General features: G+C 33.9%; 2 protein-coding genes across 3 annotated transcripts; both read right to left on the bottom strand.

Annotated features, from left to right (window-relative positions):
• Positions 1-1,394: 1,394 nt before the first annotated feature.
• Positions 1,395-6,009, bottom strand: LOC110425049 (glucomannan 4-beta-mannosyltransferase 9-like). 2 transcript variants are annotated; one of them, XM_021439830.2, is made up of 9 exons: positions 5,276-6,009; positions 5,057-5,155; positions 4,640-4,892; positions 3,596-3,706; positions 3,372-3,499; positions 2,434-2,547; positions 2,134-2,333; positions 1,813-2,007; positions 1,395-1,682 (listed from the first exon to the last, which is right to left on the bottom strand). In XM_021439830.2, exons 1-9 carry the CDS (start codon positions 5,609-5,611, stop codon positions 1,520-1,522), a joined length of 1,599 nt encoding a protein of 532 aa, XP_021295505.1. In that variant the 5' UTR covers positions 5,612-6,009; the 3' UTR covers positions 1,395-1,519. The 2 variants fall into 2 exon arrangements, with proteins under 2 accessions (XP_021295505.1, XP_021295504.1); XM_021439829.2 differs by having other exon boundaries at positions 3,372-3,508; positions 5,276-5,990.
• Positions 6,010-13,242: 7,233 nt separating this feature from the next.
• LOC110425584 (P-loop containing nucleoside triphosphate hydrolases superfamily protein) lies at positions 13,243-19,104 on the bottom strand. The gene is made up of 7 exons (XM_021440495.2): positions 18,844-19,104; positions 17,590-18,243; positions 17,158-17,246; positions 16,614-16,713; positions 15,748-16,002; positions 14,016-14,188; positions 13,243-13,744 (listed from the first exon to the last, which is right to left on the bottom strand). The coding sequence occupies exons 1-7, from the start codon at positions 18,997-18,999 to the stop codon at positions 13,447-13,449; spliced, it is 1,725 nt and encodes a 574-aa protein (XP_021296170.1). The 5' UTR covers positions 19,000-19,104; the 3' UTR covers positions 13,243-13,446.
• Between the last annotated feature and the right edge of the window lie 1,455 nt (positions 19,105-20,559).

Genomic DNA, 20,559 nt, shown 5'->3' with positions numbered 1-20,559 from the left:
AGGAACCTACCAGCAAGTCTCATGTTTTGACCAAGCTAATAGCATGGTTAACTCTTATTTGTGTCGGTACTACACAAGCGAACTTCGTTGCTCTGTTCCTGGTTGTTCTTGGAATGAACAGATCCACAACAATCCCAAATTGGTCAAAGAAACCTTTCAATTCCCTCCATTCAACCCTTGGTAGATATTATCAACAAAAGCTGAGAAAACGTTTTTCCTCCATCGATCCAGATCTGGATTTGGTATCCCTTCATTCTTGTTCACTTTTGGGAATTGCTCCCTAAATCCCTATCCTATTCCTACCCTTCTACAATCCTCCCACCAATCTTCAACCCGAGTTCTCTCTCTATTCCTCTCACTTGCTCTCATTTTCTACTTTTCCGGTGATAGTTAGTTAAGATTCATTAGGTCTCTTTGTAACAGGGGATCAGCAGCCAAACGATAATACTCTACCCTCTCTGCATTTATTCTAGCAACCCCTTGCCAGCTCTTTCAATGAAATGTTCTTACCCTTCAAAAAAAAAAAAAAAAAAAAAAAAGCAAGGCAACTAGTAACTACTGATTGATAGAGGTACACATAGCAAGAGTTAACCACGGGCAGATAAGTTCTAAGATCTTTGGATTTCAAAACAAAAGCTCAATCCGATAACAAGAGGGAAGCTCCAAGGTAGACAGATTAATAGCAATAGAATGAGAGTAATAGAATACACAGCAAGTTTATGCCCCAGTCCATTTTCTAGCGAAAGAAAAAAGGAGATTATAAGTTGATTATTTTGATTTTTATGTTTACACACACACACACACACACACACATATCATATATATATATGTATAAATTATTTAGTTTTTCTCACATATGTGGCGCCTGAAGAATATTTTGAAGATTTTTAATAATTTGAATATATGACTTAATGGTATGTAAGTGCCCCTCTCAAAAACTTGGGATTCAAATCTTCTGATCCTTCAATATTGTACGTGTTCAGAAGAATTAAGATGGGGTTGTTTAAATGTTTTCCTATTAACCTACAAAAGAGTAGCAAAAATGGTTTCTATTTGATGTGGCTAAAGTAGATGGGCTCCAATTTGACACAATAGAAGAAGGATTCAGTTGTTTAATTGTTGATAGCTCAGGGGCTTATTTGGTTTTAAGCCCTTTCATTACAAAATCTGAATATGCTAGCAGCAAATTATATTCCTCAGGATGAAAAAACTGATCTCTGAGTATACATTGAAGGAAAAGTAATTATGTAGATTGGATCCAGCTACTTGATATTAAGATATTTTCCCATAATTTCTTTCATTTTACAAGAGAAAATTACAATTCAACTTGATTGCTCAAATCCACTTATGCTCAGCATAAAAGAATGATCACCCTTTCTGTAATAATGTAAAAACTGTAACAATTTGAATGAAAAGAAAATTTTAATAACAATCAAAGAAATTGAAGTGTCATATATATGGAGAAGACAGAAAGTGAATGATAAGACTTTGGAGATGATTCTTTGTTTGATTGATTTTGCTAAGAGGTTGGAACAAAGGTTCCAACATAACCAACGCCGGCTATGAAGAAGGCGATAGATTGCAGGAATAGGAATATGAAGTAGCGATTCTTTCCAAAAGCCAGATCATAGCAGCCACAGAAGAAGAGGTATGCCCCAACAGCAAGCTCTAGCAAATGGATTCTGTTTATATGCAACCATCAAGCAGGAAATATATTTAGGAAATGTGTTAAGCTGGTATTGTGCTAAGGATTAGTTGATGCTAAATTCAGTGAAGATAGTAACTGTGAAGTGATTCAGAGGAGGTTATTACCTTTCGCCAATTCGGATGCGGGGTTTCCTGGGAGCTTTTCCACCTAATTTTGTCTTAAGAGCATCTCCCAATTTCTCTGTAACAACCCATTCATTCACTCTCCCTGCCTCCAGCAGACCAACAAATGTTGCCTTAGTCCGATGTAGAGACATGACATTCTCAAAAAGAATCCAGAAGATCAGTAGATGCAATGACCTGCAACATTACATGATCAGAGAGGTTAAAAGTTAAGTGATTGACCAAGATGAAACCTTGACAGCATTTTTCATTGCTGTAGGCTGATGGAAACGCAAGGAAAGCAAGTTCAGAATAGAAAATAACCTTGGAGTTCCAACAGCATTGAGAAGAGTGACGATAGAAGGAATGTAGACAGCTCCCCACTTAGGAACCTCGACTTCAGGGACAAAAACAGTTGCCGGTAAAACAACACAGTAGAAAATAAATGTGACAAGGTGAGCCACAATCTTCCTGACAAAGAAGAAACTGTAGATCACATAAAACTTCTTCCAGGGAGAAACTTTCTGCGATAAACAGCAGGTTAGTGAGTGTTAGGTTACTATATATGGGCAAAACAACTGATTGGTTTAAAATTCTGCACCCATTAATCAGTTGGTATCTTACCCTATTTCTTATGATCTCCATTGCCATTTTCCTGAAGAGGTTAGCGGGGCCACAAGACCATCTGTGCTGTTGGTATCGGTAGGCCTTGAAAGTACTTGGCAATTCATTTTTCACCTAAGATAAGCCAATAATAAGAAGGTCAAATAGAATCTATTTGGTAAACAAGAAATCTGAAAAACAATTTTAATATCAGGCATCTACTTGAATCTCGCATGCTTCTGGAGATGATGAGATTATTTTTACTTAAAACAAACCGTAATAAAACTTTTCCAAACAGATAAAACATTTGCTAAGATATTGTATATTTTTTTTCTGATAATTCCTCAAGCTGGACTGAAGTTTTCCAAGAAGCGGAACCCTTATCCGCGGCACGAGTCTTGGAAAACTTTCACGCGCAAAACGCGCACGTGGGAGGGGAACTCATATCGCGTATTCGGGGCCTCGAAAGGCAATTAGTTCACGGACTGCCTCCTCAACTCAATGAAGGAGAGTACGAGAACATAGTAAGACAAAATTTGAATGGGGCAATGAGCATTCGCCATTACCAAAGTGCACTAGACTTAGAACTTTTCTACTTTACAATCATGGAACTGAAATAAAATTTACAGAATAAGCTTTTTAACTTATTATTAAGTGAACCTGATGCGCGCCTTACCGAAATTATCTCTCAGTCACCGTTTCATGAAAAAAACATAAGATCCGAAGCTTACGACTTTATCGAAGAAAGAGTCCGGGACCACGTCGACTTCAACTTCCAATAACAATCTTTTAAAAGAAAAAGATGTTTAAGACAAGCCCCACTTTTAGATACTAAGTTGAACAGCTTTCACAAGATTGAAACATCTTGCTCTCTTTTTCCCTGATAGCTTTTACATTTTCCAGTTATTATTAAAATTTTTTCCAACAGTACTATAATCATAGTAAGATGATAACAATACCTTGAGGTCGCCGACATAAACGAATTTCCAGCCTTTAAGACTAGCTCGGACAGCCAAATCCATGTCCTCCACTGTTGTTCTGTCTTTCCATCCTCCGGCTTCACTGAGTGCCGAAATTCTCCAGACACCTGCCGTCCCTGCAGAATATAATCATGACTGATATGCATAGAAATTTGCTTTATTAAAGGACTTAAAGCTTTAATGCCTTTGTGAAGATTGATTACCATTGAAACCAAAGAAAGCATGGGTTGAAGACCCTACTTCTTGCTCCACTATGAAATGGTAATCCAATGACATCTCTTGCATCCTTGTCATTAAGCATTCGTCTGAGTTGACTGAAACAGAAACCCAAAGTCACAATGATCATTATACCATCCAAATTATCACACAACCATCAATTCGTTGATTTATATTTACTTGTTACTCCATTTTGTTATAAAGAAGAATCACTTTTCCATGGCTTCCTTCAAAAACCAAAAAGCTTTTTCTACGGACTAATCACTGATAAAAAATCAAAATGAATTTCTCATTTTCACAGTTGATTTCTTCATCTAAAGTTCACGACAACAAAGATCCACTATGAATAATTTGAATTAAAATTATTCTAATAAAAATGAATTGACATTCAAATCATCTGAAAATGAAAGACCAGTCTAGAATCTAGCAAAGTAATCCATGTTTAATGTGTCAGCGTCATGTCATTTCAATTATGCCTATGTCTATTTAATTTTATCCAAAGGCGGGTGGTATTGTTAAGAGCCTTCTCTTCCAATGACAAATCAAAGAAAGCATTACTCTCTTTTAGGGTTGGCCATTGGAAACAATCAAGAGTTTACATTTACATTTGAATATTTGGTTTATTAATTAACACATGATTTTTTTATTTAAAAAAAAATTCAAATCTTCTTTCTCTAATTATTAAAAAAAAATTAAAAGTTTATATCCTAATTGAATATTGATCATGCAGAAATATTTAATTGCCAGTTTTGACATTTTCATTTTTTAACTCTCTTCGGTTGCCATACATGACACTAGGTTGCCCCACCAACCTCTCCACACCTGGCAACATTCTGCTCCCGTCCAATGATATCATTAAACCTTAATTTAAAAGGAAAATAAGAAGGGCAGTAGACCATACATCTCGTGGCCAAGAAACAAACAAAAGAGCAAGACAGGAAGGACCACCGACACAAAAAAGAATTGTCAAGCAATAATCAAAGCAAAAGTAGCTTAATCAAGTGTAAAAATTAGGGGTTAATAAAGGTTACCAAATTTCCAACGTGCTTGAACAAGTGCAATTTCAGGGTTGCTGACAAGAAACGGGATGGTGCGCCAGAGGAAGTCTGGCTCAGGTTGGAAATCAGCGTCAAAAATAGCCACGTAGTCACATTGTTTGACGTAGCTATGCTTCATGCCTTCTTTGAGAGCACCTGCTTTGTATCCATTCCTGTTGTCCCGTATTTCGTACTTTATGTTTATGCCCTTGCTTGCCCATCTTTGGCATTCTAGTTCCACCAAGGCCTGTGGCATTTCAGAAACCCACATCAAAAATCGTGTTAAGTGTTGGTAATATCGGTTTTGGGTGGCTACAATTTTTCACAATGAAACAGTGACATTTTCCAAATCTGTAACTTGAGGTATATATAGTTACTTTAAAATTCCATGAGATGGGTTATTGACAGAACCTTAATGGCAGGATCTGTTGAATCATCGAGCACTTGAATTATGATCCGATCAGCTGGCCATGAAAGCCCACATGCAGCTCCAATTGATAGCTGATAAACCTGTATACAATAAAACAGTAAACATAAGCAAATTTAACGTTTTATATATACAAATAGACACTTAAACTGACCAAGGTGAATAGGTGAATAATATAAGAATTAACAAAGCAAAGTATTCACCTCTTTTTCATTGTACATTGGGATTTGTACTAGAACCATGGGATAAGCAGAATAACCAAGCTCAACATCATCCTTCATCGGCTCCAATTTGTACATCTTCTCAGGTTTTCTCCCAAACAACTTCACAAAGACTATAACAATTCCCATATACACCCTTTCAACAAAAAGCATTATGGACATTGCCAGACACAAAACCACCATAACTTTCAAGACAGGCACGATCAATGGCGCTTTTGTTTGCTGCCAAATCAACCCAATTTGGCCTGTAATATCATCCTGACTGACCTGAAATGTGCCTGGAATTATGGTCCTGGAGGTCTCCGATATCTGGTCCATCAGAGCTCTTTGGTATGGACAAATAGGAGCCTGCCTGAGAAAGTACTACACGTTATGGTGTTACTATACGTGCTTTGGTTATAAAGAAGTAGGTTGGCTTTGCGAAAAGAACACGAATCTATATTTGGTTTCAAGAGCTGTGATTATTGCTTGTGAGTTACGTATAGGCAATGTAGGAGAGAGAGCAAGCTGGACTTCTGTCAGTAAGTAGATCTAAAGCTCTCCATTGCAGCAGCAGACCCACTTCCAGAATGATCACAAAACTGAAGGTGAACCAAGTTTCAAACCTTGCTATACAAACAAGAAAAAGAGGGCAAAAACATACTACAAAACAAGCATGAAATTCTAATTGTAAAGAGAGTTAGAGACAAACAAAGCTTGGGTTTGGGGGGTGTCGACTCTCTATTCTCTCCTCTTTGCCTAGCGAATTGTTTATAGAAGAGAGGCTTAAGAGCTGATGCTAGAATGCAGCCTGTGTTGTTATATATATAAATATATAACCAAATTTAATTACAAAGAACAGTTGGTCAAAAGGAAAGGGACTGCGGATCTTAAACCGGCAATGAAAGTCGAATTCCTGCAGCTTTTGATTTACAACTCCACATTTTAATTTAATGTGTCCCTTTAAAATTTAGTTTAATTTATAAATCTGTAACTAACCCAAAACGAGTTTAGACATCGCTTTCAATCACCTTGGGTCACGAAAGAAGAAGCTAGGAAGCTTAATATAAATTAATAAAAAAGTTTTATTTACAATAAAGGAATAATTAGATTTCTTTTTCGTTATATTAAATACAGCAAAAATAAAAAAGCATTTATTGTGAAGCACATTGTCTTTATGAATTAGGAGCTCAATATGTTTGAAATCATTTGTTGTTTCATTGAGCAGCAACTTTGAATATGAACAAAAGTTTTTAATTAGGAAAATTTTAGCTAATTAGATATGGAGCTGTAAGGTTTAAAGGAGGAAATGATAGGGGCGGGTTCAACTTTTGGGTGCTAAGTGATTTTCTGGGTCAAGTGGGTTGACTGCTTTTTGGCAGGATTCAGTTGAAGACGCTTTACTAATTTACTCATTTCTACATCTTTAATTACTCTTTAAATAATTGTTAAATCATTCATGAATCACCTGCATTTAACCTAGTAAACTTTGAAAGTAAGGGAAAGTTGGGAAATTAACAAATTTTTTCCTCTTTAATTTCCTTTTTATATTTATTTATTTTGTTAAGAGAAGGTGAGAGGACAATGATGGGTGGAATTAGTATTATGGTATGTTCTTTGTTTGGCTGCAGCGTAGAGACTTTCGTGCATGAGATATTTCTTTTCGTTTTATTTTTTTTCTTGAAGGAACCAAGACCATGAGGTTAACTTTTAAGTTTATAAAATCCTGAATACCTCTAGTCAATAATATAAGGTAAATTTCACATACATCTCATATGATGTTAATTTATATCACATGGCATTTCCTGATTTTTTTTTCAATTAACATTTCGTAAATATTATTTTTCCTAATCAGCACCTTATGGATAACTTATACTCCCACAGAAATTAAACTATTGATTTTGTCTAATAATATTATCAAAATACTTTTAATTCCAAGTTTGTCTATTTATTCATATTTTAAAATATTCTTATAATTTTATGGAATAAAACTAATTAACAGATGAAGTCCTATGGGAACAGAAGTTACTCACATGATTTTAGTTGAGAAAAAAATCATAGAATTTTAATTGAAAAAAAAAAACCATAAAGTGTCATGTGAGACATCACAAAATATACAAGTATCCTCAAATTAAGGAGCAGAAGATGTTCATTATTTCAGCAACAATATTCTCCATATTTTAGGTAAAAGTATTTGGCAAACTCTTTAATTCTTTCCGTATTTATTTTCAGTATTTTCTTAAGAATTTTAGCATATATTTAAAAGTGACAGAATCTGTACAAATTGTATACACATGTCTTCATCTTGTTCATAAAAGTAGGGTTTTTTCTAATTCTAAAACATCTCCATTAGTATTTTTTACATGGTATCAAAGCTAAATTATTCTCTTTTGTGGTTTTTTTCTATGGTAGAAAAACTAATAGAAACCAAGTCAAATCCTCGACCAAAACCATCAAGTAGAAACCACTCCACTATCATCTTAGTAATTCAGATGAACCATTCATTCCTTTCTAAAAATCTCGTAGTATCTTCTACTAACAATGCAAGATTGGAAAAAGTCAATATTGAGCTAGACACTTATGAGAATGTTGTAAAAAAATTAGATGTGGAAGAAACAACCAATAAAGAGCTAAAAGCTCTTCTTTTGAACAATACATGGAACCTAGTTCTCTTACCATAAGAAAAATGGGCAATTGGGAGAAAATAGGTATTCAAAATTAAATGAAGAGCTGATGGAACAATTGAGAGGAGCAAAGCTCAATTAGTTGCAAAGGGTTACAATCAAATGGAGAAACTTGACTCTAATGAAAAATTTGCTCTAGTGGCTAAATTCACTATAGTGTGATGCTTGTTGGCTATTTCAGTAATTAAAGGATGGGAACTACATCAAATGGACATTGACAATGCCTTTTTACATGGGGAATTCAATGAAAAAGTATTCATGAAACCTTCTCAAGGTATGGAAGTTCTTAATGATTCACTAGTTTATAAACTGCATAAGTCCTTGTATGGACTCAAACAAGCACAATGATAATGGTTTGAAAAACTCTCCTCTTCTCTTCTCAATTATGGGTTTAAACAAAGTCCATGGAATCACTCAGTATTCACGTTTTCAGATGGAAATAGTTTCTTGGTAGTATTAATCTACACGGATGATCTTATACTTGTTGAGAATAATGGAGATAAATGCATATAATTTAAGAAATATTTTAAGACTTGTTTCAAAATAAAAGACCTAAAATCTTTGCATTATTTTTTGGGTTAAAAGTTAGAATGAATCAAGATAGAATCTATGTGAATTAGCACAAATATGGAGGATATATTATCAAAGAAATAGGTCTCGAAGATTCAAAAGTTGTGCAAACATCAATTCCACAACAACACAATCTATCTAGTGAGATATGGGACTTACTTGAGGATGTGACTATATATCAAAGACTTGTAAGGAGACTAATCTATTTAATAGTGACTCGATCGGACATCTCTTATGCTATACAAGTCTTAAGCCAATTCATGCAAGCACCAAGAGCTCCTTGTCTTGCTATGGCAAAAAGATTGGTTCAATATATCAACAAATCTCTTGACCATGGCTTTTTTTATTGTAATATGAAGTCACTTGAGTTGAAGGCGTGCTGTGACTCATATTAGGCTACTTGTTTGACTACTAGGTGTTTAGTTTTAGGAATGCTTATTTGTCTAGGAGACACTCCTATTAGCTGAAAATCAAAGAAACAACAAACGGTATCTAGATCATCAGCTGAAGCTTAATATCGAGCAATGACAATGACAACTACAAAACTAGTTTGTTATGCGATGTTTTGAAAGACTTGTTTTTTTCTATTAAATAACGTATTCCCCTATTGTATGATAGTAGGTCAGCCATACACATAGCATCCAATCTAGTCTTTCATGAATGAACTAAACACATTGAGCTTGATTGTAATTTTATCAGAGAACACATTCAACAAAAACTCATAACTCTCAATTTTGTTCCCTCACACAATCAACTTGTAGATTTGTTAACCAAGGGACTTAGTGCCGAAATATTCAACTTATTCCTAAACCGTATAGAAGTTCACTATCCACCAACTTGAGGGAGGCACAAGGTGGATGCTCACAATATCGACGAGAAGCTCGATAGTGTCTGCACCTGTCAACCACACCAACTTGAGGGAAGCTATTACAAAATATATGGATATCCTCAAATCAAAGAGCAGAATATGTTTATCATTCCGGCAACAATATTGTTCATATTTCAAGTAATAGGATTTGACAAACTCTTTAATTCTTTCCATATTTATTTTCAACATTTTCTTAGGGATTTTAGCAGATATTTTAGCAATGACAGAATCTGTACAAATTGTATATGTATATATCTTCATATTAGTAAAGAAAGTAGGATTTTTTCTATTTCTAAAACTGCTCCAATGATATTTTCTACCTGTGAGATTTCAATTAGTTAACGAGTTCTACTAGTTAGATAGAAAATACTTAGACAATTCCGAATGACAGAGATTTAATTGAGTTGAAACTTAATAGGCATTATATTTTTATCTCTAATTTCGAATAAAAAAGCCTTCAAAAATAAAGCATTTCTGTTGGTTTCCGGCCTATGATGTCAACATGCTGGTACTTTGTAGAGGCTTTGGATATGTTTTTAAGGGTGTGAATGAAAGGGAAATTTCACCTCCAAATGTTTGAAGCATGAAGTGAGCCGTCAGCCTCGTGAAAGCGTAAGGGCAATGCTTATATTTCTCTGAAAGATTGCTTCTTTGGGCACTCCATGGCACTACATTGGAGCTACACAAGAAGAACATGTGATGTGCTCATGATGACCAATCATAACTTGCCCATTCAACACAAGTGCCCTTGCGACTGTCTTTGGTGATTGGTGTGATTCATGATTGCGATTGAGAGTGACTTCCCTCCCCCATCCCCTCCCAAAAATAAACTATAGGAGAAGGGGAATGAATAAGAATGTCAAAGTAATTATTTTAGTAAGGCAATTACACATGCACCAATTGCCTTGGTGTTCCGAGGAATAACCTTTTAATAATAAAATCATCTTAAGTCAAAGTACTTAAGAGCCCAAATCAAAAAATTTAGTTAGTAATTACTTGCTTATAAAATATGAACACTTTATGCGATAGAGGGTGAAAAAAAAATTAAAAATGTAAGTACTCACGAAGAAAACATCCCAACTATAATGCATATAGTTGAAAATCGATATTCAAATTTAAAAATCTCAAGTTTGAATCTTAATTGAGATGAAAAAATGTAAGAGAATAGAATAAAAAATGGTTATCTATCATTAACCAAGTAGTTTAGGTTCAATGAGTCTTTATATGCATTAAAATATATATAAATTATACAAACCCACAAATTAAAAAAGAGAATAAAAAATCATATTTCATAATTTGATAGGTATTAAAGAGAGTCCTCAGCAAAATTGATAGCACAACCACAGTACTGTTGCAAAAGCAAAGATTAAGAAACTGTAAGGAAAGAGAGGATATAGTCCATGTTCTTTTCTTTAGGTGCTGTCCTCCAAAAGAAACAAATGGAGTTTGAAGTCAAATTTGCCAATATATCTTTTATTTAAAGGAAGCACGCATGCTCAATGAGAGAACATTGATATACAGAGCCCATAGGACACCGACGATGGAACATTCATTCAAGACGACACACTTAATTATGTTAGAAATAAGAGTTCTATATTACAGGCATAAACTTTTTGGATTAAAAATCAAATTATGGAAGATGGACTAGTTATAAGAGCTCCATGGTTTCTTTTCTTTTCTTTTCTTTTATATATATATATATATATATAATTTTATTAAACAGCTAATGAAAAAAAGAAGTTTTACAAAAGTGACTAGCAAATGGATTTATTTCATATGTCTATGGACCTGGTTGAACTTTTTATCAACACTGCAATTTGAGGGAGAGAAAAAGAGCATTTGAATATTCAATTTATTGATTGATGCATAATCGTTTTATTTAAAAAGTAGAATTCAAATTTTCTTTCTCTCAATTAAAAAAAAAAACAACTTATGAGAGCCAATGCACAGGAATTTGGTCAACCTTGGGAAGTAAGTTTAATAGGAGTGTTAGCTGGGGGAATGAGTTATAATGTCCAGCTCAAGGCAGGAAAGATTTAATTAATTGAGAGAAGAATTTGGGAAAGAAAAGCATCATCACAACAAGTGAGAGACAGAAGCCTCCCAAGCATCACATCCAACACATCTTCCCTTCCTATTAATTAAATTAGGGTTTGAGTTAATCATGGCTGATAAAACATCTTTTTTAGGTGCCATTTTTTTTTCAATCTATAAACCTACCACAGCATGCCAACCGATATCACTCACAGAACATATACAAATTATTGGTCAAATTACTTCTTGATTATGCCTCAAACCATACAATATTCTCAAGGGATCAGCCTCTGGTTTCTCAACTCTAAGAATTCATCCATATTTATATATTATAATTTATTCAGTTGCAACCTTTTGAAATGGACCCTCATTTCTTTATTAGTTTATGCATACTTTTTTCTTTCTTTAACCAAATATTATGTTTTAAATTTTAAGATGATAGATTAAATACCATGGTAAACGCTATGGGAGGACCTGTTATGGTAGTTAGATATATAACAATTTGGTTGATAAGACACAGTTTGTATATACTTAAAAGAATATTCTATGTTAATTTTAGTGAAAATGGTGCATTAAAAAATAATTTTAAAAATAACACCTCAAAGAATGCCTATAACATTTCCAAGCAAAATGTCCTTGTTTCGAAAGAAAATGCATTATTATTATTATATCTTGACAAATAAATTAACAACAAAAGTTGTGTAGACATTATATTTTGTTGGAGGTAATTTAAAGTTATGCTAAAATAATTATATGGTTTAATTTGATCTTAAATTTTTATTTTGATTTAAGTATATTTTTAACCTTAATTGGGCTGATTTTATTTGGACCTAACTTTACATGAATTAAAGTCTGAGTCTAATTAGGATTTGGACCATGTGACCTTTTATAATTAAAAATTATTTCAAGTCCATTGGATATATAAAATAATAAGAAAAGAAGAAGCTCTTTAAAGAGAAAACAAAAAAAAGAGCAAGAAAGTTGGACGGCTATTGCTCAGCATGGCAGTTGATTTTCCATCCCCTCGAATCCCTAGCTCCCAAACTTTCGACCCATTTCTAGGTCCAAATTTTTTCCCCTTTTAACTTCCAACACAATTGCCTAAAAAATAAATAAATAAACAAATAAATAAATCCTCAAAAATAAAAAGTCAACAGCTCAGCAGGGCAGTCGGCTTTTTTAGTCTAATGTCTCCTCTAATAAACTTGAAGTGAATTATGGTCAAAACCTAAGATTATGGATATTTTACTTTAAAATAAAATGATGAGTTTAAATACAATGATTTAGAAATAAATAAATAAATATTGGATAAAAATAATAGTAAGCAAGAAAAAATAATTAACTAATAAATAGATAATGCAATATGTTCTCCAAAAAGAGAAAAAATAAGCATGATATAAAGATATAAGATGAAAAAGAAATAAGTAAAAATAAATACTAGGTAAGCAAGTAGTATTAATAATAAGTAAATATGTTTCCCCAAAGAAAAAATAAATGATAAAACAAATATAACATACAAAAAAATTTTGCAACTAAATTATAAATTTCACTTACCATAATTGATGGAAATTGATGAAATTTTCAATTTCAAAAGTACTGAAAGAGAAATTTAATAAAATATTTGACCAGGCGGTAGATATTCTTAGTTATTTTGAATTATTGCAATTTGACACTACTTTGTAAAGTTGTATTTCAACTGGCAGTGAAAACAAAGGGTAAAATTTCTACCAACCATGAAAGCTTCCCTCATTTTCTGTTGCTTTAAACTTTTTCCTTCAACAAGAAACTTTTAACGTTTCATCCCTCTCCAAACCAATCAATAACCAGATGAGCTTCTTTCTTTTCTTTTTTAAATTTTTGGCCACTCAGCCTAATTTTACAAATTCTTAACCTCATTGCCGTATTAGCAAAACTGCAGGTGAAATATGAGATTGCAACATTTCACCTAATAATAGTTCCAGCAAAGAGAATTTGAGGGTCTAGAAAAAATGAGACAGTTATTTCTTTTCAAGGACTCTTTAACATGGATGAACCACATGACACAAGTTTCTTAGGGCTTCAGGCACTGCCTGCCGACATTGTTCAAGGATTTCAATCAATGGACCGGCATGCTGCGCATCATCTTCAGTTAAAAAGCTGTGCAATACACCATTGACTGTTTGTCGTGCCATCCTTGCAAGAATGTGAACATAATCATCAATTGAGAGAACAAAATCTGGAAGTATTACAACACCATACTCTCCCAAATCTGTAGAACTGATGTGCTCAGTAGCAATAATGGAGACTGTATGTCTCCCTCTAATGCCAGAGTGCAGACTGGGGAAGAAAAAGACAATATATCAGTTACAAATACAAACACTGGCAACAACTGGCAATTCCTGAAACAGAACAGTAACATCCATCAAATACCTTGGTTGCAAAGCCAAGTATCATGGACAAACATAGACAACACAACCCAAATGGTTAAAAGTCCAACATGTGAATAGCTTCTAAATTGAGTCTCCAACAACCATTAAGCTTTTAAACCGAGTCTCCAACATGTGAATAGCTTTTAAACCGATTCTCCAAAAACTAATTCAGAATTTACCTGTTCTCGAACTCCATAATATTCAAGGAAGAGCTGATGGAGATGGAATATCCCTTTAATTTGACAGCTGATACTAATTTTTGAACATTATTGTCTTTTCCAACTATGTACAGCACCTTCAAAGGTTGTGGTATCATTTGATTGCAGGTAGCATCATCCAAAGCATGAATGCCCTGTAAAAATTCATTAACTACAAGCTTCAGAAGTGAAATTATAAAATTGAAGGCAAAGTCTTAAGATCCAAAAGAAAGATCAATGCCCAGTGAAACTAGTATCATTGTTCAATTAATATAGCAGACATACAGCATGCACATCCCTACTTTCCACAATGATTGACCTCACTTCTCACTGTAAAAGAAACCAGAAATTGCTGTTGTTCTTAGGGGGGGTGGGGGGTGCAGCGACAGAAAACTGACATGTCCTACATCTGATATGTAGAAGAGTAAGGGAGCAAATAGTAACCATTACATCAATCCAAGAAAAAAATAAGATGAAAGTAAAGTCATAAATGCACATGAAACAAAAGTAAAGCATCTATAGCAAATTAACAACGAGATCAGACACATCCAGAATGATTCCCAACGTTGAGAAGAATGGTATCTCTAAAGTCTTGCTTGAAAGAATAGCTAATTGCAGCAAAATGTTGAATGGTCAACTCTTACTTAGAGGTGAAAATCAGGCAGGTTTGGGTCGAGCTGTCTTCGTGTTCAAGTTCATTTCAAATTATAGATCATTTCGGGTTCAAACCAACGCAAATACCGGTCATCTCAGGTTCAGACCATTTCGGGTTTGAGCTGTCTCGAGTTCGAACATTTCAGATTCATGTCATCTCGCATTCGGACCGTTTTGGGTTCGAACAGGTTTTGTGTCATTTTGGGATTAAATATAAGCTATAGACATTTTTGTGAATTCAAATGCAATAAAAAATTTTGTTTCTTTATGATGACCAGAGCCAAGGTCAAAGCCCGAAATTGAAACTTGAATTGCAAACCATAAATAAAACATTATATTACTTCATGTGGCTTATGCCTCACTTTGCCCTTTACCCCATGGAAACACTGGTCTAAAATCCCAACATAGCAAGAGCTTCCGTTAGCACTAAACATCAGTTTAATGATAAAGCATATAAGAGAATGCTAAAGGAGCAGTTTAATGTTTGTCACATTCAACAATGAACTATAGTAGGGGTTGCACTATTAGGTTCGAACAGAAAAATCAAACAAATAGATTAATTCAGTTCAGTTTGATTCCATTCATAATTGTAGAAGTTCAACTTAGTTTATAGAGCAAAACAAAAATAAGTTTCCATTTCATATGAGACCAATAGCCAAACTGGATCAGAATATTATGTGCATTATTACCTGTTTCATTTAATTATTTGAGGGTTTTCAATTTTTATAAATTGATTTAAATGCAAAATCTAAAGTCTTGGTTTTCAGAATTTAAAGCAGAAATTTGGGTTAGATTACAGGGTCTTTTCTTTTTCCAGAAAGCCCAGATACAGAGCCAAACTACATTCAAAGTCAAACCAATTTAATTCAGTTAAAAGTCTCTGTTAGGGCTTACATATTTGCATGATTAAGTTTTCTTTGGTTTTAAGAAAGTTTAGAGACCAAATAAATTTCGGCTTGTCATTTTCTAAAATATACCAAAGTGAATGATAAAAGATTTTCAGCCACACGATATACTATCTCAGGCAGTATGCAATTGTTCAAACATGTTAAAAACCTACCTTCATCATCTTTTCTTCCTTCGAGGAGCACACATATATAGACTGGATGATGGAAGCACTTTGACTAGCAACAGAATTATTGAGAGATAATCTATAGACTAATCCCGTCAGTAGATTTTGCACAGCAGGAATAGAAGCATTACTGAAGGAATCGTTGAACACCAAAGTATGGGGGTTTGCTGAAATAGCCTGCCTGATAGACTTTATGGTATTGAGATAACCAGCTCTAGAAAGAGACTCCATTCCATCAATAACCTATTCAAGAATTTAATTGTTAGACACTAAATATTTAATGATTTTAACGAAATGAGCTTTTGATGTTTAAGGCCATTAAGGTAGATTGATAGTAGCAAATTTATTCCATAACATAAATACCAACAAACATATACATAGATCTCATGTAGAGGGAGAAAGGTAGCAGACAGGGGTGGGTGAAAAGTAGATAATGAATTACGCACCCATGTGTGAGACTTGACAACATTTCAAAATGGAAAACTTTTCAAATGATATATATCAACATTAAACTTCCCATATGCAATGTGTAGAATAATTAGAATGAACTTGAATTACACTATTCCTCATACACAACAATAACATCATTTGAACATCTAAATATCTACCAGAGCGGAAGAAATGTCACTAAGAAAATAATAACAGGAGAAATTCAAGAAAAAGGTAAACAAGATGAAACCTAGTTACAAAAAAAGTCAATAACTATAAATATTGGCCAGCCTGTTTAAGAAACTTGTTTAAATAAATACCATTACAATTTTCAAAAAAAAAAAATACAATTACAGGTTGACCATTGAAATAAAGTAGCAGATAATGTGCAACAAGAGAAACTTCAAATTATATAGACAGTTTACCAGCATGGAGACCCCAGATATATCTATGGCCTTCAAGGAAGCTAGCTCCAAAAGTCTCTCAGGTGTTGACACGAGAAACTCAGGTTCACAACTCTGCAGACTACAGAAAAAACAACTGAATTTGAGAGGGAAAAAGAAAAAAGAAAAACGAGGGATGACGTATCATAACCCCAAGTCACTTAAATGGGTAAACCAAAATAGCAAGTATACTGTCAACAACTGAGTGCATACTGCACACACAAGTCATAAAGTCACAAATCTAGAAATTATGATGAGTGAGCATAAGCATGCAAGCCCATACACAAAAGCCATACTCACAAATGTAAATCAGGGGGGAGAGAGAGAGAGAGAGAGAGCGCATATGGTCTTGTCCTCTCTTCCTCATAATACAAATGCAGCCCAATCATCCATCCTAAGCAATTTATTCTCAAGAACATAGAATGGCACTATATAGCAAATTGATCAACTACTCATACCTAAATTTCTGGAGCATACCACATTAATTTTTTCCAGCACGAGATATAGAGGTTTAGAGCATATTTACCCACTGATCTGATGGTCTATGGAAGCACCCGGGTGTAAACTCACTGTATGTATGCCAACAGCTTTCAAGGGCTTGCAGAGTGAACGTACCTGAGCATAATCAATGAAAACTTATTAAATAAATAAACAAATGAACAACAAAAGATAGGCTTGAATAATTTAACTAGAGAAAAAGAAACTCCATTAAATAAGATCATATTCTTATATACTTGTAACATTTAAAATTAGGTTTTCATTTCTTTATTTCATTTAATTGGTTTTATTCTATTTATCTTTAACAAATGGTGAAATAGGCCTAACATAGTAAATTATGTTAGGCTTCTAAATATATCAGATAAAGATTGCAGACAAAGAGTTGCTGAAAAACAGATCATAAACTATAAAAAACAACAAATAGACATTTGCTGGAAAATGTTATGAGAGTTATACAAACCTTAAGAGCTTTCTCTTTGGATGGTACAAGGAATAGAAGGAAAGGGCTGGTGAATGAAAGACCTTCTTTCTCTCTCCTTGAAATAGCATCAGAAGCAGTAGAAGCAATCCATGCAATTTGCTCTACATCGGAAGATGATCCACTTGTCTCAAGTATATCCTTTCCAACTGAATAACATCTCCAGAATTCAACACCCCATGTGTTGACAAATAGAGACTTGCCCTCTTCACAATTGTAGGTACCATCATAATGCAATGCATCTTCTATTGCTTTCAAGCAGAGTATAAGATACTTTGATGGACAACGTGCACTTTCACAGGCTTGTTCTTGATGACCATGGACACCAATTTTCTTTCCACCTAGCTGGATCTGCATTCTTCCTGGATTCATATGTCTTGTCTGGCCTACATTATTAATCAATGTAACTAATTTTTTCTGTTCATCCTTCAAATCCATCATCGCTACCAAACTATCTACTTTCATATCATGCTCAAGAACTGATCCTTTTTTGGGAACAGCGTCCTTCTTATTGGTTGGCATTTTCTGATCCAGTTCTGAAGGCACGATTTTTTTTGTTTCTCTTTTACTGATAACCATTTTATCAAGTCTGTCATTAAAGGGATCATCAGGAGTAGGAAGGCTAAAACACATCCCCTGCATAGCAACAAGGTAAAGTCCACTAAGCTGGAAGAGAAATAGGCATCACAATAGGAGAAAAAATTGAAGCCACCTTAAATTTGCAATGAGTTTTCTAATTTATCAAAACAAACCAAGTCGGCAACCTACTCTCATTTTCCCCCTTTCGTCATGCTTCTCCTTATATAAAAAACTCTTCTTCCACGCACAATACTAAACAGTACTTTATTCTAATCGAAATCCTTCGAAGACATTGGCTATCCTCGATACACTATGTACGCGTCATAGGCAACCAATCCATGTCATCACTTCTAAATACTTCCCCAAATGCTACTCAAAACCAAACATTATAAATTCCTACCAATAAATGATTCTTCATGTCTCACTTCTTCAGCACACAATTAAATTGAAAAAAAAACACTATTCATAAGCAATTTCTCCAATCTTCAACTAACCAAACTCAGTGCCATATCATATGATCACCAAATTTTCACTCGATGCCAAATTCACAACTACCCATCACCTAAATTTCACGCTAAACAATAACTAAATTTAACCCACAAAAAAAATAACCAACAAGAGAAATCAATGAAAGCAAATTTAAGGCAAAAAGAATACCTGACAGATGCGGCGTTTACCGGCTTTTCGACGTTTCTTGGAGGCGATAATGGAGGCAATTCGAGCTGATACAGTTGAAGAGTCTGTTTTCCTGTTTAGCTTCTTTCTTAGTGCTTTGTTTTTCTTTTTTCTCACTGTATCATCTCCTTTAGCCATTAAAACCACCACAACAAACTAAGAAAAGCCAACAAAATCTTATTTACTGCGAAGTTCTTTCGTTGTGACGAAAATGGGAGGGTCGGCGGGTTTAAACTTCAGCTGGGGTTTATGTGCTATTTTTGGTGGTGGGGACGTGGTGGCATTTTTGGATATTTAACACCCCAATAAAGGTTAAATTGGTGATTCAGAATTTCTCATGACTCAGCGTTTACTAGGCTTGATAATCTTGGGCTCGGGCCATGCTTGACTCCCCTAATGTTTAATGATAATAATGATAGTTATATTTCTAGTGTTCTCCTCTAAGGGACCCCTGGGCTCAATTAGAGCGTCACGTTAATAGTTCAATTAATTGATATATAACATTTTAATTGAGTGAGAGTTGTTTTGTAAGAGTTTTTTTTAATGAACATAGCATTTTGATCATTTTTTTCCTTTCTTAAGTTTTGTCATCCTTTCTATTTTTGTTTTCTCTATTCTAATTTTTGATTTCTCCTTTGAGTTTCTCAGTCTTATCTCATCTTTTACTTTTCTCACTTTTTTTCATCTTTTTGTCCAATTTTTACAACTCTTTCATTTTTTTACTTTTTTCCCTTTAGCTTTCTTGCTTGTTTTGGTGTTTTTTTTTTTCTTTGTTTGTTTTGTTTTGTCTTTGATTTGTTCAACCACTGTTCTTTGTTTCTTTTTCCTTTTATTTTGATTTGTGATTTATATTTTCTTGAGAAAATTGTGAAAAATAACCTTTCTCGTAAGGTAATTTCAGAAATAACTATTCATATAAAGTTATTTATTTTTATCTAAAAATAAGCATTAGAAGATCAAAATACCTTTAAAAACATCTTGGCAAATTAAGCTCTCAATATCTCCCTCCTACCATAGAGAAATAGAAATAAATGCTCAACTATTTCAGCTCGTTCATCTTTTTCTTTCAGCTCTCTGAACTGTATCAGCTCTGTTAATTCTCTATTGAGCACCATCATCATCGTGTTGTGATCTATCTCTCGGCATCTGGTCATATTGCCGTCGATAAACAGACCTTATAGCAGAGATGACACTAAGGTATGTTATTAGGTTTATTACTACAACACATTAATTTTTGAAACTTTTTTGTGTAAATTAAAACATGGATTAGAAACATTGCCCAAAGTTGTTACATGCCATGCATCTATAATGCACATGGCATGTAAAAACTATATTGAAATAACATGTGTTAGCACATGGCGTATAAAAAATATACTGAAATAACATGTGTTAGCACATGGCATGTAACATTTTTATTGAACATGGCATGTAACAATTTTTGAACTAGCGTGTAACATATTTGAACATGGCGTGTAGTATTTTTTGAACTTGCATGTAACAGTTTTGAACATGACGTGTAACATTTTTTAAACATAGCATGCAATATTTTTTGAAAATGGCGTGTAACAATATGACTGATAAATTTTAGACCACGGCATGCAATGTGTAAAATGATTGATAATTTTTTTTTTTCAAAATTTTAGTGGGGTTCCAATTGTGTGACTTGTGATAAGGCACGGTGGTTAGTGGGTGGATGGC

Source organism: Theobroma umbraticum, unplaced genomic scaffold, assembly GCF_002168275.2.
Source record: "Theobroma umbraticum cultivar Fairchild unplaced genomic scaffold, ASM216827v3 scaffold_81.0, whole genome shotgun sequence".
NCBI lineage: Eukaryota > Viridiplantae > Streptophyta > Magnoliopsida > Malvales > Malvaceae > Theobroma > Theobroma umbraticum.
The sequence above is the reverse complement of the archived record's forward strand: the minus strand, read 5'-3'. Positions and strand labels throughout refer to the sequence as shown.

What these genes read in the sequence shown, in the direction of transcription:
- LOC110425049 (XM_021439829.2), bottom strand. Translation starts at nt 5,611, where the DNA reads ATGGACCAGATATCGGAGACCTCCAGGACCATAATTCCAGGCACATTT. An exon ending in TGCTTTCTTTGGTTTCAATG is followed by an intron (nt 3,509 to 3,595) that starts GTAATCAATCTT and finishes TATATTCTGCAG; the next exon opens with GGACGGCAGGTGTCTGGAGA. An exon ending in CGCATCCGAATTGGCGAAAG is followed by an intron (nt 1,683 to 1,812) that starts GTAATAACCTCC and finishes GCATATAAACAG; the next exon opens with AATCCATTTGCTAGAGCTTG.
- LOC110425584 (XM_021440495.2), bottom strand. Translation starts at nt 18,999, where the DNA reads ATGGCTAAAGGAGATGATACAGTGAGAAAAAAGAAAAACAAAGCACTA. An exon ending in TATCTGGGGTCTCCATGCTG is followed by an intron (nt 16,003 to 16,613) that starts GTAAACTGTCTA and finishes ATTCTTGAATAG; the next exon opens with GTTATTGATGGAATGGAGTC. An exon ending in ATTATGGAGTTCGAGAACAG is followed by an intron (nt 13,745 to 14,015) that starts GTAAATTCTGAA and finishes TTTCTTCCCCAG; the next exon opens with TCTGCACTCTGGCATTAGAG.